This window comes from Pelodiscus sinensis, chromosome 1, assembly GCF_049634645.1.
Source record: "Pelodiscus sinensis isolate JC-2024 chromosome 1, ASM4963464v1, whole genome shotgun sequence".
NCBI classification, from domain to species: Eukaryota; Metazoa; Chordata; order Testudines; family Trionychidae; genus Pelodiscus; species Pelodiscus sinensis.
Genome location: NC_134711.1, coordinates 84365968 through 84388219, shown reverse-complemented (window position 1 = coordinate 84388219; position 22252 = coordinate 84365968). Strand labels below are relative to the sequence as shown.

The 22252-nt window shown below is 45.3% G+C and overlaps 1 protein-coding gene across 4 annotated transcripts in view; it reads left to right on the top strand.

Annotated features, from left to right (window-relative positions):
- The first annotated feature begins 16034 nt into the window (after nt 1-16034).
- Nucleotides 16035-22252, top strand: part of BLTP3B (bridge-like lipid transfer protein family member 3B) — an 89822-nt gene continuing 83604 nt past the window's right edge. For 3 of the 4 annotated variants that reach the window (XM_075934105.1, XM_075934115.1, XM_075934124.1), the window contains exon 1: nt 16047-16404. In XM_075934105.1, coding sequence (XP_075790220.1) covers nt 16361-16404 — 44 coding nt within the window. In that variant the 5' untranslated portion in view covers nt 16047-16360. Of the gene's footprint in view, nt 16405-22252 lie in introns of all 4 variants that reach the window. The other variant, XM_075934128.1, reaches the window with a different exon arrangement.

The following is a 22252-nucleotide window of genomic DNA, read 5'->3' as shown; positions in this document are numbered from 1 at the left end:
AGCAGTGTTCACCAACCAGTAGATCAGGATCTACCAGTAGAAGCCTCTGACAGGTGATCCTGTCTAGTTTGGCTAGGAAGCTGTCAAGCACTGGCACTTCAATTGCCCCTCCACCTACTGTCATGCTGATCCTGCTCTCTGCCTTGGTGCTGCCCCCCTGGGAGCCTCCTGCTTTCTGTGCAGGGTGTGGGAAAGAAAAGGGGAGGCACTGATGTCATGGTGTCCCTTCTTCCCACTCCTTTACCCTATCTCCACACAGACAGAAGAGTGTGTGTGTGTGAGAGAGAGATTGATTCTCACAAAAACAAACTTCATTCTCCTCTCCCGACCCAACACATACATGGGGGCTACGTCTAGACTGGCATGATTTTCCGAAAATGCTTTTAACGGAAAACTTTTCCGTTAAAAGCATTTTCGGAAAAGCACGTCTAGATTGGCAGGATGCTTTTCCGCAAAAGCACTTTTTGCAGAAAAGCATCCATGGCCAATCTAGACGCGCTTTTCCGCAAGAAAGCTCCGATTGCCATTTTCGCGATCGGGGCTTTTTTGCGGAAAACAGTACTATGCTGTCTACACTGGCCCTTTTGCGCAAAAGTCTTTCGGAAAAAGACTTTTGCCCGAACGGGAGCAGCATGGTATTTCCGGAAAAGCACTGATGATTTTACATGAGATCGTCAGTGCTTTTCCGGAAATTCAAGCGGCCAGTGTAGACAGCTGGCAAGTTTTTCCGGAAAAGCTGCTGATTTTCTGGAAAAACTTGCCAGTCTAGACACAGTTGGGTTGTTTATAAAAAAACAGCAAGCAAATGGTCTGGTAGCAATTTATAGACTAACAAAACATGTAGATGGTATTATGTAGATGGTAAATAGGTTAATGGAGGGATGATAGGAGTTACTATAGAGAACTTTCTGGGTGCCTGGCTGGTGAGTCTTGCCCACATGCTCAGGGTTTAGCTGATCGCCATATTTGGGGTTGGGAAGGAATTTTCCTCCAGGGTAGATTGGCAGAGGCCCTGGAGGTTTTTTGCCTTCCTCTGTAGCATGGGGTACAGATCATAGCTGGAGGATTCTCTGCATCTTGGGGTCTTCAAACTATTTGAAGGCTTCAATATCTGAGATATTGGTGAGAGGATTATTCTAGGAGGGGGTGGGTGAGATTCTGTGGCCTGCATTGTGCAGGGGGTCAGACTAGATGATCATAATGGTCCCTTCTGACCTTAAAGTCCATGGCTACGTCTAGACTGGCTTGATTTTCCGCAAATGCTTTTAACGGAAAAGTTTTTCCGTTAAAAGTATTTGCAGAAAAGAGCGTCTAGATTGGCACGGACGCTTTTCCGCAAAAGCACTTTTTGCGGAAAAGCATCCGTGCCAATCTAGACATGGTTTTGCACAAGAAAGCCCCGGTCACCATTTTCGCGATTGGGGCTTTTTTGCACAAAACAATACTGCGTTGTCTACACTGGCCCTCTTGCGCAAAAGCATTTGCCCAAGAGGGCTTTTGTTCGAACGGGAGCAGCATAGCATTTCCTCAAGAACACTGACAATCTTACATGAGATCGTCAGTGTTCTTGTGGAAATTCAAGTGGCCAGTGTAGACAGCTGGCAAGTTTTTCTGCAGAAGCAGCTGCTTTTGTGGAAAAACTTGCCAGTCTAGATGCAGCCCATGAGTCTATGAGCTTTTGTGGGCACAGCCCACTTCTTACTACGTGCAAAGTGGATTATTTTTGACTGGTCTGTGCATTTCATAATTTTCATTTCTCTCTTATACTTAAATGTAATTCTTTGAGTAGTGAGTTCTAAAATGCCTAATGTATCGTGGCTGGAGTAATTATCCCTATGGTAATTGTTGCTCCTGGATGTGGCTGGCATGTCCCTGGAGTCCTTGAGAAAGGCAGAGTAGGGGGTCTCCACATGCTGTCCTTGCCTGCAGACACTACTCCTGCAGCTCCCAGTGATCAATAATGGTAACCGTGGCCAGTAGAAGCTGTGGGCTCAGTGCCTGTAGATGCGAGGCAGCACATAGCGCCATGGAGCCATTGTTGTACAAACCAGCTGCTTTCAAAAGTGGTGCAGGGCCAGAGCAGGAATAAATCTGCCTTAATCTTACTGCTCTACCACCTCACTCAATTAAATGGTGACCAAACAGATTAGGCTTCCTGAGCCGCCTCCTGCATCCAACCTCCTGCCCCAAACATGAGTCCCCTTACACTCAAACTTCTTCCCAGAGCTTGCATCCTAAAACCCTTCCTGGACCTCAGTCCTCCACACTGGGCTAAGCCACACTCCAAACCAAACCCCTAGGCCCAAAAGCAAAGCTTGCACCCCAGCCTGGTGAAAGTGAGTGAATGGGGCAAGAAGAGGGATTAAGTGAGCAGTGGGAGGCCTCTGAGAAGGGATGGAGTAGTGGCAAGGCCTTAAAGAAGTTGTATAAAGGAAGTAGGGCAAGTGTATTTGAGTTTGAGGTAGAACTGACATTGCACATAAATTGAAAACATGACCGCGTGGTTAATAAGGCTGGAAACCACTGCTCTAGAGCATGGATTCCAACTTTAGGGCAAACTGTTAAGAAAATAAGAGAGACACTCCAAATAATTGTGAGTGCTATACTGTACTGCAATTCCACCAACCAGTTATCAATTGTAAACTTCTTAATCACTATAACAGCCTTTCATGGAGTCAGACAGTTCCCCTGGGGTACTCTGATCCTGGCACTTAAGTAACTTTGCCTTTGTGATATATGGATCACTCCATCAAAAATAATAATTGAGGTTATTCCCAGTCCCAAAAGACTAGTCATTTACCCTAAATCAATTGTATCTCAGATCTCATCAAACACGGGGGCTACGTCTAGACTGGCATGATTTTCCGCAAATGCTTTTAACGGAAAATTTTTCCGTTAAAAGCATTTGCGGAAAAGAGCATCTAGATTAGCACGGATGCTTTTCCACAAAAGCACTTTTTGCGGAAAAGCGTCTGTGCTAATCTAGACACGCTTTTGCGCAAAACAAATCTGAGCTGTCTACACTGGCCCTTTTGCACAAAAGGACTTTTGCCCAAATGGGAGCAGCATAGTATTTCTGCAAGAAGCACTGATTTCTTACATGAGATCGTCCGTGTTCTTTCAGAAATTCAAGCGGCCAATGTAGACAGCTGGCAAGTTTTTCCACAAAAGCAGCTGCTTTTGCAGAAAAACTTGCCAATCTAGACACAGACAAGATTTGTAGCCAGTTCTGTAACAAACTGAATGTTTATTAACTAGAAAAAGGGAATGAGACAGTTATTTACAAGGTTAAAAAAGGTAAATCTATAAACAGAAGAGGGATAAGGGATCTTTCGGAAAAGGCTTTATTTTCCTCAAGATCAGCATCTAGACTGGCGCTTTTTTCCAGCAAAGCTCCGTGCCGAAAAAAAGCAGCAGCCATTTTTATGCTAATGAAGTGGGGGAGATTTAAATCCCCTCTTCATTAGCAATTGCGATACATGTAATTTACATCCCTTTTACGAAAAAGGGATGTAGTCTAGACATAGCCAAATGAGGTTTAAAATGTAAAAAAAGGTTTCTATAAAAGGCAAGATATATATGTCCTTTAGGGCTGATCCGGGCCAACCGCTGGGATTTTTTGCTTATTGTTAGTAATCCTGGCCTCTCAGGGTATGTCTAGACTACATGCCTCTGCCGACAGAGACATGTAAAATAGGCATTGACTATGTCGGGTAGAAGTGGGGATTTAAGTATCTCCAGCTTCATTAAAATAAAAATGGCCACCGCGTTGTGCCAGCTCAGCTGATTATCGGCACAGTGCACAGGTCAAGACGTGGATCGGTCGACAGGGGAAGCCTTTGTCAACCGCTCCCTTATGCTTCGTGGAACAAGGTTTACAGAAGCAATCTGGGAGTCATCCAGGTAAGTCTCCCAGCCAAAACCTGTCTCTGGCACCCCAAGCCCTTTCTTCACCAACCCTCTACCCTCCAAGCCTGCCTCCCTACTCCACATATCCTGACCCTCTGCCTTCCTCCTGCACCCATACCCCCTCCCAGATTTGGCACCCCAATCCTCTGTCCCAGATCACAGTCCCTTCCTGCCCTAGGTCACAACCCAAATCCCTGCATCCCAGTTCAGTACCCCAGTTCACAACCACCTCCTTCACCCAAACTCCCTCCCAGACCTCACTCTCCGTCCTGCACCCTAATCCTTTACCCAAAGCTCCCTTCTGCACCCAATCTCCATCACAGACCCCACATCTCCTCCATTAATATCATGGAAGAGTGCAGCCCTTGTCCACTTAACAATTTTTAGAGTGCGCCGCCCCCCCATTAAAAATTATTGGCCACCCCTGGTCTAAACACTAAATACACTTTTATACCTATTTTAACAATACAATACCTCTTTTAACAGTACTAACACACAGGTGTACCATATTGGTTCCACTTATGTTTGTCAGTGGTCATTTGAGTGCTAGAAGCCTTAACATGAGCTGGCACCTGATCTGCTAACATCACACAGGTTTTGCTCTATTAGTGCTTAATGCATACAGTTGTTATCTTAGGACTTTTCTGCCATGGAATAATATCTCAGCTTGATTAACATTCAACACAGAGTGGCAAAAGTAAGAGAATACCAAAAAGTAAATATATACTGTGCAGTAATATGACCTTTGATATACAATATACATGATCTTAGGTGAGTTGCAGGTTGCAAAAATGACAATTTTAGTTTGAAGCTGTAGCCTGAGAAGGATTTATAGTGAAATTTAGGTGGGTAAGGCTCGCCTATCTGATCAGAGATTCTAAATTCATCCTCCATATCCCAGGTTACAAGCTTACGTAACGGTACAGTTCCACCTCAGGAGTATCTGCTGGCCCAGAACAACTGTCACACTTACAGTCTGGATAGGCAATTAAAACAAGCTTTATTATTACAGGGATTACTGTGGCAAACACAACAGAGAATATAGCACTGAGTATACAGATTAATTGAATCTCCTCTGTGGATTAGGGATGTAAGCGACTAGTCAACTATCCAATAAGCAAAAGCTGGGGGGAGACGGCTTAAAAGCCAGTTCCCCCTAGCTCCAGCTCTGTGGGATGGGGCAAGGGTGCAGCAGTGGCACTTCCTCTTTGAAATGTACAAGAGCCCCAGCGGGGCCCCAATTTCAAAGTTGGAACACTGTGTGGAGCCTGGGATCAGGGAGTAGTCCCCCGCTGACCCTGGGCTCCATGTGGCACTTCCACTTTGAAATGTTCAAGAGCCCAAGCAGAGACTCTTGTACATTTCAAATTTGGAACTCCATGTGGAGCCCAGGGCCAGCAGGGAGTCCCACACTGACCCCAGGTTCTATACAGGTGCTTCCGCTTTGAAATATACAAGAACCACAGCGGGGGTTCTTGTACATTTCAAAGGTGGAAAGCACGTTAGTCCTTATTGACTAACTGAATAGTTGATGGAAATCCCATTGACTATTTGATCAGTTAATTCATCTATATTTAACATCCCTACTGTGGATAACATTAACACAATCTATGTTATAACACTGGACTTATCTATATAGATTTGATTACCTACTAGAATTTCATTGTCACAGAATCTTCTCCCCAAAGGCCGAGTGTAGAAGGACCAGCCTCCCGCTGCCTGAGAGACCTTGGTGCAAGTGGAGTATGAAATACTTAGAAGCAAGACTTAGACAGAATAAATGAAGCAAGACAGAGATATAGAGATTGAAAAGAGAATAGAGCTTGTATCTGACCTCGAGAGAAAACAATGGACACTTCGGAGTGGGTTTAGCACAGCAGCTGCAACATCTCCGACTTCCTTAATTTCTAAGCCTTTATCCTCTTTTTGGCGCCCAGATGTTTAACCTCCTAACCAAAGTAGGACCTGGTACCCTAAGATTTCTGTGGCTACCTACAGCTGATTGGAAGAGAAATGAGGGCGGTCTATGAATATGAATAGAACACTTGATGTCTCCTTGGACTGATTTCCGGAACAAAGAAAAGGTGGGAAATCTTGTGTTTAGGTACCAGGAAATCTGGTCTCTTAAATTTTGCCTGAATCTGCAGATTTGTACTTATCTTTACTCGTGCAATACTGAGTAATGGTCCATCTGTGTCCAAATCAACTGTAAGTTCGATTGCAAAGGCCTTTCATAATTCTTACATAATACACATCTCAAAAATAACAAGAAAAATAGAAATAATTTTAACCCTATATTTTATCACAATACTCGTGCTAAAGCTAATTCATACAGGATAAATTAGGTCCTGTAGGCCTTGCATTACTGGCATGCTATTAAAATAAGTCAAGAAAAAGGATAGGCTAGAAAAGATATATCTTAGCAGGCTACAAAGCAAAATGTATTTTATATACACATCTACTTCATTTTGTTTTCAGTTTGACTATGTTTAATAATTAGTTTCTTGTCTTATAATTCATATTTCTAAAAGTAGTAACCCCAAGGAAACCCATTAAGGGTGATGCCATGTTACAGTGCAGATAGAAGCAGGAGCACAAAAAGGAAAGCGATTTCAACTAGGGGCTGTCAAACAATTTTAAAAATCGTGATTAATTGCATGCATTGCCCCTTTGAAATGTTGCGGGGGCGTTTCAAAGGGGCAGCATCGTGGGAGCCTGGGATCAGCTAGAGTCCCCCCTGACGCTGGCTCTATACAGTGCTGCCCCTTGGAAAGACAGCCCCGGCATTTCCAATGGAAAGCATCGCGGGAGCCCGGGGTCAGCTGGAATCCCCAGCTGACCCGGGCTCTGTGCAGCACTGTTCCCAGCTGATCCGGGCCTCCACATTGTGCTGCCCCTTTGAAGCGCTGGGGCTGGCACTTCAAAGGGGCAGCACAAATGGAGCTGAGGATTAGCTGGAGCGCCAGAGCAGCACTTCAAAAGGGCAGTGCAACGTTAACACCTGCGATTAATGTATTAAAAAAATTAACATGTTAATCCTTCCCTGTGTTAATCGCAGGCATTAACACACATCAGTTGACAGCCCTAGTTTCAACAGAGGGAATTCATATGATACTGATAACACAAATGGCACAACAGTCAGCAATCAGATATGAAATATTAGCTCCTTCTAGCACCTATGAGGGTATGCCTATGGGGCACTTTTGACTGAGTGGGAGCAAGCCTACCAGCTGGGGTTCATGACAGACTTAGGCTAGTAAGGCTTCTGCTAGTGCTTTAAAAAAGCTGTATAGACAGTGCTTTGACATTGCACCTTGGACTCTGATATCTAATGGGAGGGAAAGCACTTCAGGCTACAGTATCAGTCTCATGTTCGCAGCCTTTCTCTCTCTCTCTCTCTCTCTGAGCCAGTGACATTTTAAAATGGTTTATTCACCGTGGAACACCTTCCACTGAAGATATGGAGGGAACATCAGATCAGAATATCCTATAGGCCAGTGATTAGTGCTCTTGTATATAAGGCAGCAGATGACTGTTTATAGCCTATCTCCCCCTCAGGGTGAAGGGCAGACTGTGGGTTTCCCTTATTCCAAGTGAGTGCCCAATCCACTGGGCTAAAAGTTACAAGGGAAGTGGTAAATGTTCCTTTTAATCTCTTCCATGTATGTGTGGATTTTTCCTATCTGTGTGTGGAACAAATTTTATCTGCACTGAGGCATGTGCAAATGTGCACCACCAATAGAAACAAGAAATCTGTGGGTACTCTGCTAATCAGCTGGCAGCATTTGAATCTCTCCTGAGTGGCTGCACAAGTGCACAGCTTAACGGGAACACTAGAGCTTGTCTACTTTCTTCCTAACTTGACTTAAAAAATAGCATAGGTATCTAACTCCAAGGGCAGAAGAAAACACCTTTCTACAGCCTGGAACTGTGGTCTGGTATGCACTACACTATTAGGTTGACATGAGTCAGTTCACATCAATCTATTTATGCATTTGGTTATGTGCAAGTAGATTGCATGACAACTTTAAGGAAAGAGGTACAATAGGGATCAATAATAATGCCACATGAAAGCGAAGAAATTTTAACAGGTATACTACAAGGCCAGGTTGGCCAAAAATAGCTCTAGCGCTGAGCTTCAGACCTGCTGCTATTTCAATGAGCTGCATCCATACTTGGTGGAGAGACCACCAGCACTGCAAAAATCACCTAGGAGAAGCCTGAGACAGAGACCTCTGCTATGAACAGTGAGGAGGAGCTGATGGGAGACACAACAGAAAGATCCAAATGTCATGAGTCAAGACCTGTTCTAGACTCCATCAGTCTAGCCAGTCCCACCAACAAAGCATGGATGAACCCACTAAGGGGAAGGGACCTCTTTCACATCTGAAAGAACTCCAACATGAAATTGCAGAACTATTGACTGTGGTTTGTAACCTATCCTTTAAATCAGCTTCTGTACCTAATGACTGGAAGATAGCTAATTTTGCGCCAATATTTAAAAAGGGCTCTAGAGGTGACCCTGGCAATAACTGACTGGTACACCTAATGTCAGTACCAGCAAAATTAATTGAAACCAGTGCTTTATTTGTTAACAAAAAAAAAAAAAAGTGCCGGTTCTCATTTCTTGAGGAAAGTAAATTTGAAAAATGCCTTTCCCACCCTTCTTCTTACTGAATCCCCTAAACCCTTTTCTACTGAATTTGTGATAGACTTTTATAATCATGTTGAAATAAATAAATATTGTTGAAATAAAAAATCAAAATAAAATATTTGTACATGCCATTTATTACTTTGATTTTAAAGAATTAATACATGAAAACATACTAAATTGAGTTTCATCTTGCTGTTCCCGCACAAGGAGTCAGTCAGGCTGGGGGCTATGTCGGAGGAAAGCGGCATGGCGCGAGTGCTCCCAGGGCTGGCAGGGGTCTATGCCAGGGGAAAGCGGCCAGTGCGAGTGCTCCCAAAAAAAGGTGCCAGTACGCTGTACTGGTGCGTACCGTCACAAAAAAAGCACTGGTTGAAACTATAGTAAAGAATAAAATTCAGACACGTAGACGAACATCATTTGTTGGGGAAAAGTCAATGTGGATTTTGTAAAGGGAAATCATTCCTTTCTAGTCTACTAGGCTACGTCTACACTGGCCCCTTTTTCGAAAGGGGCATGCTAATTTTCCAGGTCGTAAAAATTAGGAATAAGAGATCCTCCGGAAAAGGGCTTTTTTCCGGAGGATCGGGGCCAGTGTAGACGCTCTTTTCCGGCTTTTCTAAAAGCCGGAAAAAAGCGGCGGACATTTTTATTTAAATGCCGCGGGGGATATTTAAATCCCCCGCGGATTTCCCTATTACGACCTGGAAAATTAGCATGCCCCTTTCGGAAAAGGGGCCAGTGTAGACGTAGCCCTAGAGTTCTTTGAGGGGGTCAATACACATGGGGACAAGGGGATCCAGTGGATATCGTGTACTTAGATTTCCAAAAAGCCTTTGACAATGTCCCTCAGCAAAGGCTTTTAAGTAAAATTAGTTGTCATAGGATAAGAGGGATGGTCCTCTCATGGACAGATAACTGGTTAAAGGACAGGAAACAAAGGGTAGGGATGGTAAGTTTTCAGAGTAGACAGAGATATGCCCCAAGAGTCCATACCGGGACCAATACTATTTAACCTATTTATAAATGAGCTGGAGAAAGGGGTAAACAGTGAGATGGCAAAATTTGAAGTTGATACTAATTTTGTGAAGAGCTGCAAAAGGATCTCAGAAATTTGGGGCAACAAAATGGCAAATGCAATTTAATGTTGATAAATGTAAAGTAATGCACATTGGAAAAAATAATCCCAACTACACATACAAAATGATGGGGACTAATTTAGCTGTAACTACTCAAGAGAGAGACCTTAGAGTCATTGTGGATAGTTCTCTGAAAATGTGAGAACTCAATGTGCAGCAGCAGTCAAAAACGCAAACAATGTTAGGAATAATTTAAAAAGGCATAGAGAATATCACATTGCTGCTCTATAAATCCATGGTACGCCCACATCTTGAATACTGTGTACACATGTGGTCACCTCATCTCAAAAAAGAAATATTGGCATTGAAAAAGGTTCAGAAAAGGACAATAAAAATGACTAGGGGTTTGGAAAGAGTTCCATATGAAGAGAAATTAAAAAGACTTTTCAGCTTAGAAAAGAGGAGACCAAAGAGCAATGATAGAGGTCTATAAAATCATGACAGGTATCAAGAAAGTGAATAAGGAAAAGTTATTTACTTGTTCCCATAACATAAGAACTAGGGGGTCACAAAAGAAATTAATAGGTAGCAAGTTTAAAACAAACAAAAGGAAATTTTTCTTCAAACAGCACACAGTCAACTTGTAGAACTCCTTGCCAGAGGATGTTGTGAGGACCAGGACTTTAACAGGGTTAAAAAAAGAACTAAATTAATTCATGGAGGTTAGCTATTAGCCAAGTTGAGTAGGAATGGATTTCCTAGCCTCTGTGGCTATGTCTACACTGGCCCCTTTTCTGAAAGGGGCATGCTAATTTTAAACTTCAGAATAGGGAAATCCGCAGGGGATTTAAATATCCCCCGCGGGATTTAAATAAAGATGTCCGCCGCTTTTTTCCGGCTTGTAGATAAGCCGGAAAAGAGCGTCTAGACTGGCCCGATCCTCCGGAATAAAGCCCTATTCCGGAGGATCTCTTATTCCTACTTCTAAGAATAGGGCTTTATTCCGGAGGATCGGGCCAGTCTAGACGCTCTTTTCCGGCTTATCTACAAACCGGAAAAAAGCGGCGGACATCTTTATTTAAATCCCCCGTGGATTTCCCTATTCTGAAGTTTAAAATTAGCATGCCCCTTTCGGAAAAGGGGCCAGTGTAGACGTAGCCTGTTTGTCAGAGACTGGAAATGTATGGCAGGAGAGAGATCACTTGATGATTTCCTGTTTTGTTCACTCCCTCTGAGTCATCTGGCATTGGCCATTGTTGGAAGACAGGATACTGGGCTATGTGGATCTTTGATCTGACCCAGTATGGCCTTTCTTATGTTCTTATGCTATAAGGGATGTTAAAATGTGTTTTATCAAATAAGCATGCAATCCTTGAAAATTTCAGGGGTTACATGGGGACAGGGCAGGCAGCTTCCCAGGGGCGGGTGTGTGTGGGGTGCTGGCTTTTAATCTGACTCCTCGTGCACTAGCTCCCACCTGCTCTGCCCCCATACTGCTGCCTCTGATACAGAGGCAGCAGTGTGTGTGTGTGTGTGGGGGGGGCAGATGGCTCCCCAGGGCCGGATTAAACACACATAATGGGAGCCTGCATGTAACTGTGAGGGTTAACTCATGGGTTAACCATCTACACAGTCACAGTTTCACATCTCTAATGGCTATATTAGCTATTGGCAAGGAATAGCCCAATTACCAGTTATACACTTCTTTATCGTGTTTCTGAATTGGGGTCATTTAGTCTGCAGTTGCTTAATCCCTTCTGGTTCTGTGTCATATTGAGTCTAGCCTGTAGTGTCTAACTGTAGTTGTAAATTGGGAAATGTGAAGGAAAGCTGTGCACTTTTACAGCTTTGAATTAGCAATACTACATTATATATATATATATATAGAAATAAACATTTAGACAAAAACATAAATTCAATTTTTAATTCTTTTCCCCTTTTGTAAGTGTTCTGTTATGCAAATGTGAGCAGGAACAGATAGAGGTATGTCTAGATCTAACAGGTAAGTGCTCTGTTCTTGGTAACCCCAAAGTGACACAGGTAGACAGAGCTCTATCTATTAACCTTCTCAGTGCCTACAAGCAAACTTTTATCCCAAATATTGTAAGAACAATGGTAATGCTTTTTCTTGTAATTGGTGGTTGACCAGATCTTATTTCGCTGAAGTCCATGTCAAACTTCCAGTGAGTACAATTCCAGTATGATGGATTTTATTTATGTTTTCTTTAGTTTAACTGTTTGCATTTTTGTTTTTATCCAGTAATGTAAGAAGAGCATTAAAATATCATCTAAGTTTAATATATCTAAATTTCTTGCATATACTGGGTGTAGAAAATGATTGATATAAAATGTTTCTACATGATTCACAGAGATCTCTCAAGCCAGGACTGGCAGCAGAATGCAAGATATTCTGGCTTTAGCCCAATCCTCTTTGTATGTTCTATGTCATTGACTTAATGACAGCATCCTTAATCCTTGCTCGAATAGATCTATTTTTTTGTTCTTGAAGGGAGGTCACTGGAATTATCAGAAGTCTGTTTTTCAGTTCAGCAGTTTCTGGTTTCCTCTTAGCATTAAATAAAAGCCCCTCTAAAATACAGGCTGTTTTCCTAGCTTGCCTCTTGATTGCCTAGCTAATATGTGCTTCAAAATTAATTAATTTCTAAAAACAAATATGTGCTTAAAAATTAATTAATTTCTAGAAAACAAGCACACAAACATTTTTTTAAGTTTTAATTTTGACATATTTTAGGTAATTAGCATTCTTATGCAACTGTCCAAGAGCTACCCATTAGAGTTCTTAACATACAGCAGATATGCAAGTTATCATCCCCCAGTCAGCTCTGTCCTTATTACATCTTAATGACAACACCCAATACTTAGACTAGTGGTGGAGGGGCAAAATGTCACAATGGATATGCTAATGTTTCCATTTCCTTCTTCAGTCAACTCAATCACTACCTAATAATATTGTATGCTTATTTGGTAGTGTTTTATTGAACCAAAATTTATATTTTCATTCTTTTTTAGGCTCTACAAAAATTTCAATTTTAGCATCAGCCCTACGCTTACACATGTTGTTCTATGTAGATTACCTAAATTTCTAGGTGCTAAGAGAATGTGATATATTTTTACTATTGCTAATTAAAGACAATATACATTACATGACATTTATAATAAGCTAGTTATTTTAGATTACCTACTAGAGACAAAGAAATCTAGCAAGAATACATACATAATTGAGAAAATAAATAAAACCCTCAAATGGCTGCACCATAACAATAATTTATACACCAACTTTGCTGACACCAGCAGAAACCACTGAGGAAATGTAAGATTTTAATTGAGTTGGTGGAGCCAGCCAGAGGGAGAGGTAGTGTCCTGGGAGGCTGGTGGCAGGGGATCTCCTCTGATCCAAATTCCTTCATTTGGGACTGGTTAGGTCCCGAGGGTGCCGGACCAGGGAGGTCCAAACTGTAGTATGAGATGTGACAAAACTGATCTCTGCATTCCTAGAATATATTCTAGAAGTGCCATCAACTGTTGCACTTTGCAAACTTGCCAGTTTTGCCTTGGACAACTCTTATTATCCCCCTTCTGTTCTGAAATGTGATTTGTCCTTTTCATATGTGTTCATTTTTTTAATTGTATCCTTTGGTATATATGGTTGTGACTATTTTCTTCCACTATTTGATCTGAGGAAGTGGGTCTGGCCCACGAAAGCTCATAATCTAATAAACCATCTTGTTAGTCTTTAAAGTGCTACATAGTCCTGCATTTTGCTTTAGTTAACTAAAGTACAGGCAGTCCCCGGGTTACGTACAAGATAGGGACTGTAGGTTTGTTCTTAAGTTGAATCTGTATGTAAGTAGGAACTGGCGTCAGCCGCTGCTGAAACTGATCAGTTTCAACCGCGGCTGAATCTGGATGCTAGTTCTGACTTACATACAGATTCAACTTAAGAAACCCAGGTGTCCCCAAGTCAGCTGCTGTTGAAACTGATCAGCAGCTGATTCCAGGAAGCCTGGGGCAGAGCAACCCAGCAGCACCCCAGCTGCTCTGCCCCAGGCATCCTGATTCAGCCACTGCTGAAACTGACCAGCAGCGGCTGAATCAGGACGCCTGGGGCAGAGCAGCTGGGGTGCTGCTGGGTTGGTCCAGAGCGGCGCTGGGGACCAACCCAGCAGCCCCCAGCTGCTCTACCCCAGGGGTAGGCAAGAAAAGCCTGGTCTGCTGGGGAGGGGGGCACGAGCTGTACCCCCCCCCAGCAGACCAGGGAGACGGGGGTGGCGGGACTGCCCAAGTCCTCCACGGCTTTGCTCCGTCTCCCTGGTCTGCTGACCTGGGAGACGGAGCAAAGCCGCAGAGCACGCGGGCAGCGGGACAGTCAAGGCGCGCCGCGGCTGTCCCACTGCTGGCGTGCTCCGAGGCTTTGCTTCCCATCTCCCTGGTCTGCTGGTCAGACCAGGAAGACGGAGAGCAAAGCCGCGGAGCACGCCCGCAGCGGGACAGCCCGGGCGCGCTTGAGCTGTCCCCCTGCGGGCGTGCTCCGCGGCTTTGCTCCTGTCCCCCTGGTCTGCTGGGGGGGGGGGTCCAGCAAAGCCGCTGGACCCCCCCCAGCAGACCAGGGACACCAGAGCAAAGCCGCTGCCTGGGCGGCTTTGCTCCCAGGCAAATGAGCAAAGCCGCCCAGGCAGCTTTGCTCTGGTGTCCCTGGTCTGCTGGGGGGGGTTCAGCGGCTTTGCTGGACCCCCCCCCCCCCCAGCAGACCAGGGAGACCGGAAGAAGCTTTTCTCGCCCCGGAGGACACGGGTGGCGACCCGCCGCCCGTGAGCTCCGGGGCGAGAAAAGCCCTGTTCGTAAGTGCGGATCCGACATAAGTTGGATCCGCGTAAGTCGGGGACTGCCTGTATTTCCAAAGGTTATCAAAAGGATGCTTCTTCATGTGTGTGGTTTTTTTGCTAGTGGGAGGACCTAGAATGAATATATGGCTTGTTGGACAGTCAAGGTAAGTAAACTAATGTATTTTATTACACCAACTTCTGTTGGTGAAAGCTACACCCTTTGAAATTTACACAGAGCTCTTCTTCAGGTCATTTGGGTTGTTGACAGATGGCTTGTTGATAGAGGAAATAAAGCTGTTAGAGATCACCTAGAGATTAACTGTAGTTTTAGGTGACTAGGTTTCCAAAGAAAGGAAGTAATCTGTCTATTTAATCCAAGTAGAGCCTCAGTAAAATTTTAAAATATCTTATCTTAAAAGACTGGTACCTGAGTAAATGTTAGGAAATTCAGGGTTATCAAAGGTCAAAGTAATCTAAGTGCTGAACTATTGAAGAGATTTCTCCTCAGTAGTTCTTATTAGGGTGAAATTTACAGGTTATAACTATGCTAGGTTTCTTTGGGCCTAGTATGAATTCTTTTGGCCTGCTGTTCCTGGTGAAGATTTTTTTATATATATGTTTCCATGTGGAAAGGAGTACCCTTGGTAAATAATGGGTCTAAAAGCTTCATTTTGGTCTATTAGAGAGATAAACCTTTAAAACTGGAGGAGGAGCAAATTCCATTCTGCCTTGTAATATTGTAGCAAACAGTGTATTGCTAGTGTAAATGAAATAAAAGAAAGTTTTCCAACTCCATGTATGACCAACAATTAGGAGGACATTTGTGGTGTGTATATAAAAATTATGGGCATAGACAATTAGAGGCTGGGGAGGGCAGAAGACAAACGTAGTCATGGTACAAAACTCCTGATTCAAGTGTTAGTCAACAGTTATTATCTTCTAACTCTTAATAAATAAAATACAGTTGCCTACATTCGATAACAGACTTGTCTTGATTAAAAATGCGAAAGAAATGGACTCCATGCTTCCTTATTACATAGCTCATATATTACATCTGTATGAATGTATTGTTTGTATTCCTTCTTTGCAACGAAAGGAACAGTACAAACTAGATCATGATTTATAGTTTTTCCCTTCAAGGTCGAATGATGGAAGTAGGGGCTGCGAAGGAAGCGGGGGTGAGGTGCGGTGGAGGCTCGACTCGATGACCCAGTGAAGGGTGGCAGGGCAATACAGGTGAAGGAGGAGGCAGGCAGGAGGCAGACCTGGGGACAGTGAGGGACGCACAGGGGAGACTGAGCTTCAAAGAGAAGTCGCAAGGGGTCGGCAAAAATCTAACAAATACAATTCGAGCTGGGTCACTGCAGGGCGCCCTTTGCTCTAACAAACTGCTGCTCAGGCTTTTTTCCAACCCAGCTTCAGAGCTGAGCGGGAGGGGCAGGCTGAGGCGCAGCGAGAGGGGGCTGAAGAGGAAGCTGGCTGGGGAGAGGGGAGCCAGGCTGGCTGCAGTGGGCGAGGGGAAGGCGGCTGAGTGCGGATGGGAGAGCGGATGGGTGACTCCCTGCCCTCGGGAGCCCCCCAGCGCCTGCCACAAGCAGCGAGGTGCGAGCCGGGTTTGAGCTCCCCGAGTCCCGCAGAGGCGGCGGGAAGGGGGGGGGGGGCTCGCACCCCGGGGGAGATGTCTCTGCGCGGCGCCGCCCCCCGCCCCGCCCCCGCTCTCTGTCACTAGGCGATGCTGCAGCCAAGATGGCGGCGGGAGCGTGAGTGGAGGCGGCTCCGCTCGCTGACCGCGGGAGGAGGCAGTGCGGGGGATGAGCCGCGCTTGCGGCCCCGGTGGGTTCCCGTGAGGCTCGCAGCGGGCGAGCGGCGGCCGGGCCATGGCGGGGATTATCAAGAAGCAGATCCTCAAGCACCTCTCCAGGTGAGTGCGGGGGGTCCGGGCTGTGCCAGGCCCGCGGGGCTCCCACTCGACACCCGCTTTTCTGGGACCAGAGGGGGCTCCGCTCAGCTGCTGGTGGGGAAGGGGTCCCGTGACCCCCCACGGGGGAGGCGCGGGGGGAGCCGGCAGCTCTTGTGTAGGGCGGTCTTGAAGTTACAGGGCAAGAAAAAATTCCCCTGCTTGAGAGCTAATGTGCGGGGTCCTTGGAAAGCCCCGTGAGAGAACAGCCGGCGGGGGGAGAGGGATTCGCTTCGGCTGGCGTAGGAGAGTCAGGGGATGAGTCACCGCGGCGGGGTTGGTTCCCCTGCAGCCACCCTCCTGGAGCATCCCCGTCCCCTCTAAGTGCCGCCGGGTACAAAGCGGCCGTGGCAGAGGACAAAGCTCAGTTTGTGCCCCTCTGCTCCAGCAGCAGTGTGTAGTGGGAAAGGTAGACAGGGGTGAGGTAATAGCTTCTGTTGGACCAACTTCTGCTGCTGCTGAGAGAGACAAGCTGTTGAGTTTACATTGAGCTTTTTTTCAGGTCTGGGAAATGTCCCCAGAGTGTCACAGCTAAATACAAGGTGGGGCAGATGGTTATGCATAGATAGTTATCCGATATTTTGAAGGACTATTCACCGTGATGTAGTTAGGAAGGTGACTAACTGAGGTGTGTGAGAGCTGAGCTACAGTCACTGGCCAGGAAAAGAGGGTGTATCAGCGGGTAAGTTGTAAATCGGACTTGACACGTTGTATGTAGGAGGAGCAAGCAATAGCATGGCTGATGTCATAGAGCCCAGTGTGCAGAGTCAAGACAGCTCCAGAGACACATTACGTTTGTCTGGGATGACAAGGGATCCGGAACAGTAGTAAAATTGTAGCCGTTGCTGCACCTCATGGGGCAAATGAGTAGTCTGGGATAAGAAAATCTCTGACATAGGGAAGGATGACTATACTAGGGAGCTGGTTGGGTGAACAAAAGAGCATTTTGAAATCTGATGTAGTTAGGATGCAGCACAGCTTTCTGGTCTGTTGGAACCTTGACTAGCACAATCAAAGCAATACGGCTGTGTCTACACTGGGCCACTTATTCCGGAAAAGCAGCTGCTTTTCTGGAATAAGCTGCGAGCTGTCTACACTGGCCCCTTGAATTTCCGGAAAAGCACTGACAATCTACTGTAAGAAATCAGCTGCTTTTCTGGAAAAACTATGCTGCTCCCGCTCGGGCAAAAGTCCTTTTTCTGGAAAACTGTTCCAGAAAAGGGCCAGTGTAGACAGCCCAGTAGTCTTTTTTGCAAAAAAGCCCCGATCGCGAAAATGACGATTGGGGCTTTTTTCCGGAAAAGCGCGTCTACATTGGCCACGGACACTTTTCCGAAAAAAGGGCTTTTCCGGAAAAGCATCCTGCTAATGTTGACGCTCTTTTTCCGGAAATACTTATAACGGAAAACTGTTCCGTTTTAAGCATTTCCGGAAAATCATGCCAGTGTACACATATCCAACGTGTTGCCCCATATTGGCGTGAAATCTGAATTCTTTTGCACATATGCACAGTACAAGATGCTGTTTAACAGTTCATGCACTCTTGTCTCTGGCAGTTGTACTAACAACTTTTGTACTGACTCTGATTACTTTGGCGGCGAGGAGTCCTGTGGCACCTTATAGACTAACCAAAGTGTTGGAGCATAAGCTTTCGTGGGCAAAGACCCACTTTGTCAGATGCGTTGCTTTGTCATTCACTTCATGCTAAATGACAATTGTTTTGTCATTCACTTCATGCTAAAGGCCAATGCTGTTGTAAAACATGCACTCAGTCCTGGATGTGTACATATGTAAATAAACTTATGTGTAAAACGATAAAAACTGTAACCAGACACCAGCTGTTATAGAATGTAGTGAGATGATCTGATTAATGGGAGGTTTTTAAAAATTCAGTTACATTATTTGGTTTCACTGTTTTAAAAAGGGAAACCAAGAAACCACTTAGTAGTCAGACTCTGTGGTGACATCACAACATTGTCAGCTTTTAGGGTTTGTCTTCATGATCAGAAAAACTGCTCAGGAAAGCTAGCACTTTCACTCTTCTTAGCTGTTCTGTATGTGTCTTTCAAGTCACATATGATTGACAGAATATGCTTTTACTGGTGCCAATAGGAATAAATAGCAAATAGAAGAAAACCAAATATAGCTGTGGAAGACAGCTGAATTCTCTTCTGACACATGCATCAACAGATTTGTTAGCTAAATTCTGGTACAAAGTCTTGGCTCTTTTTTTCTGATTTTATAGTTGCATTCCTGTTTGTTTGAAAAACCTTGTTATGACCTGAACATAATAGAACACTTTGAAAATGGAATACCATGGTATCATTTGTATTTAATTATTTTAAGCATGAGCATATTTGAAATTGCAGGCCTTTGTTTAAACCCGGAGCATCTGTGATACTTGTATAACCCACATACCTAGTATGGTTCACTGTCCCATGTAGTGGCACTTAGACCACTTACAGCAAGAGATAAGAACAAGGGAGCTCTACAACCTCAGCTGAGAGCCAGCTGGCTTTATAGCTCAAGCTTTAGAGGCTACTTTGTTAAACTTCAGAGGTCCCAGGTTCAAATCTTTCTAGTGGTGGTTACACATACCTTTTTCAACTTCCAGTGAAGTCAGCAGGAGTTGATGGAATTGATCTTACAGTGTGTTGAAGTCCATAATTTTCCTTAACAAATGGTTGTTTAATATGTAAAAATCAAGGAGTTTGTAGATCAAAGTTTCTAAGTTTACATATATAGTAGAGATATATTCTTTCATAATACAACATATTTCCTAATTAATCAATGTTTTAATACATTTTAAGCACCATGGAGGGATAAATAGAACCACAATCTTTTTATTTTACATTAAGTTCTTATTTGTATTTGATACATGGGCATACCTAAAATCAGCTGTTGCACACAATAGTTGGTTTTATAATATAAGTTCCCAACCACATTTATTAGGTATGGATGTAAATGGTTAACTGGTTATCTGGTAAGCATAACTCTTACCAGCTGATGCTTACTGTTAACTGGCCCGTGGCTGGAGCAGGCTCCCACCCGCACTGAGCCATGGGTGGGAGGGTTTTCTATTATGTTGTTCATGTCTAATATATAGTGCACGTGCACTATTGTCAGAAAGTTTTTCCCATAGAAGCACCTATTGTGTCAGCTGTGGAGCCCCCTGGAGTGGCACCTCTGTGGTGCTCAGTATATGATCCTATTGACCAATGTTTCTTCTAAACTTTTACAGCCATGTGTTGATTTTTCCATTCATGAACAGAATAATGTTATGTGCACTGAGGCATGTGTCAATGTGCACCACCAGTAGAAATAAAATCTAGCTGTGAGCGCTTTCTAATCAGATGGGTGTCATTTGAATCTCTCCTGGCTAGCCACACAAGTGCACAGTTTACAGGAAACATTGCTGCCAACATTTCTCCAATTCAGTTCCTTCCTGTCGGCTACTACAGTGGAGGGGAGGGTGGGTATTGGAATGGACATGAACAACACATCTTGAAATTACAAGAAGATGAGTAACTTTTTTTTCTTCACGTGCTTGTTCACATCAGTCCCCATCAGGAACATCCAAGCTTCTCCCAGAGGTAGGGTTGCAGTTAAGGAATCACAGCCTGAAGGATTGCTTTGCCAAAAGTAGCATCATTGCTGACATGGAGGGTGATGGTGTAGTGAGAAGTAAACATAGGCACTGACAATCAGGGATGTAAAATCCCTTTTAATTGGCTAACTGGTTCAATATATTGATTAACCAGTTAACAGATTAAAGGGGAGCAAGCGGGGTGAGGAAGTGTGTTCCAGCCCAGCGGGAGCACTGCCCCCACCTTAGGAAGGTGCTGCTGCTGCCCACCCAGAGCAGCCTCTGCCTACACCCCTACATTGGCTGGGATGCTGAAGCAGCCCCTGCCTGCAGTGGGCCAGGGTGCCCCACACACAGAGTCTGCTCTGGTGTCCCAGATGGAGCAGCTCCTGCCTGCAGTGGGCTAGGGTGTCCTGCACGCAGGGTCTACTTTGATGTCCTGGCTGGAGTAGCTCCTGCTGTAGGGTGCTTGAGCTTGATCAGCCTCCTGTTTGTGGCAGTTGGGGAGCTGCTCCAGCTCCTGCCATTTAACCTTAATTGGTAAGCCTCACCCATTAAAGGTGAGGCTTACTGGTTAACCAATTAAACCTTCACACCTCTACTGATGACCACGTTGCAGTTCTCAGCAGTCTTCCTGTTTCAGGTTCCAATTCAGGAAATTTGCAGAAGACTTGGGTTCTCCTAGGACAGTGGTCCCCAACATTTTGGGGCTGCTGGGCATCCGGAGGCGGAGCCGCTCACGCGCCGCACGTCCGGGGGCGGGGCCGCTCACGGGCCATGGCCCACGTACCTGGGGGCGGGGCCAAGCACGCGCCTGGGGCCGGCACCGGCATGTGCCGCGACCCTGGGCAGGGGCCGCCCAGGTGCCGCGTGCTCAGGGCTGGCACCGGCATGTGCCGCGGCCCCAGGCAGGCGCTGCCCAGGTGCTGCGCGCCCGGGGCCGGCACAGGCATGTGCCACGCGCCCGGGGCTAGGGCCGGCACCGGCATGTGCCGCGACCCCAGGCAGGGGCCGCCCATGCGCCCGGGGCTGGCACCTGCCATAAGCCCGGGGTCGAGGCCAGACCAGATTGCTCTGTGGGCACACATAAATGGCCTGGCGGGCGCCATGTCGCCCACGGGCACCATGTTGGGGACCACTGCCCTAGAATGTGCTGTAACAGGGGGAGCTGGGATTTTGGCCAGCTAATAGCACATTCAGATGTAATCCATGAGGAGATATGCTGAGAGGAGACTGGGTGCCATTGCTTCCTATCCGCTACTGCCTCACACCATTCAATTTCCTGAGTTGCACTTTGGACTTATGGAGAACAATGTAAGAGGACTCCGAAGTTAGCACTTTCAGATTGGACGCCCTCCCGGCTGATGTGATAGCAATCAGGAGGGGCAAATAGAGTAAAGAGCAAGTAGCTAATGATTCAAAAGGGGGGCTCGTAAGTCACTAACTAATACCAGGTTTAAATTCCAAGCAACTGTTGGCTGTCATGTGTGACTGTGTAATCTTTCCAGACCTTCCAGATGAAGGGTCCCACTATAGGACTAGTGAATATTGAACAACCTGAAACTCCAGAGTGGATTGCTGAAGTAGCTGCCAGATGTACCATAATAGAACACTGTGCTAAGCCTTACTGTTAATCTAAGATCTGAGAGGCCTGCAAGGGCGGTGTCTGATGTTCTATGCACCAGCAAGTGAACCTTATCCAACTGGCTAGATAAGTGGTCCTAGTGGCTGGTTTTCTATTGCTGAGGAGAATGTTCCTGACTGGGCTCATGCACAGGAGCTCATTTGGGTTTAACCATGCAGCTTTCAGAATTTGAGGTGGAGGGACTGGAGGTCTGGTGGTAGAGGTCACCACAATTCTGTGTAATTAGGTTGGGGTACTGTGAGTGGTGTGTCCACTGACAGTTCTGGGAGTGTGATATATCAATGTTGGTGGGGTCATTCTGGAGCAATGAGGGCTATATTGTCCCTTTTCTGTACAAAGAGTACTTTTGTGAAGTACCCTGTGTATGAGGGGAACCAGTGGGAAGTGCACATGAAGTGGTCTTTCCAGAGCAGGTTTAAGGTATCCATGAGAGAGCTTCGACTGTGGTTCTGAAAGGAGCAGTATGTTGGGCATTTGAATAGTGGCAAAGAGATTGACTTGGGAAAATCCCCACCTTCAGAAGATGGAAAGTATTACATCTGGGCGGATGGACTAACTGTGAGGAAGTCTTCTGAGGTGGT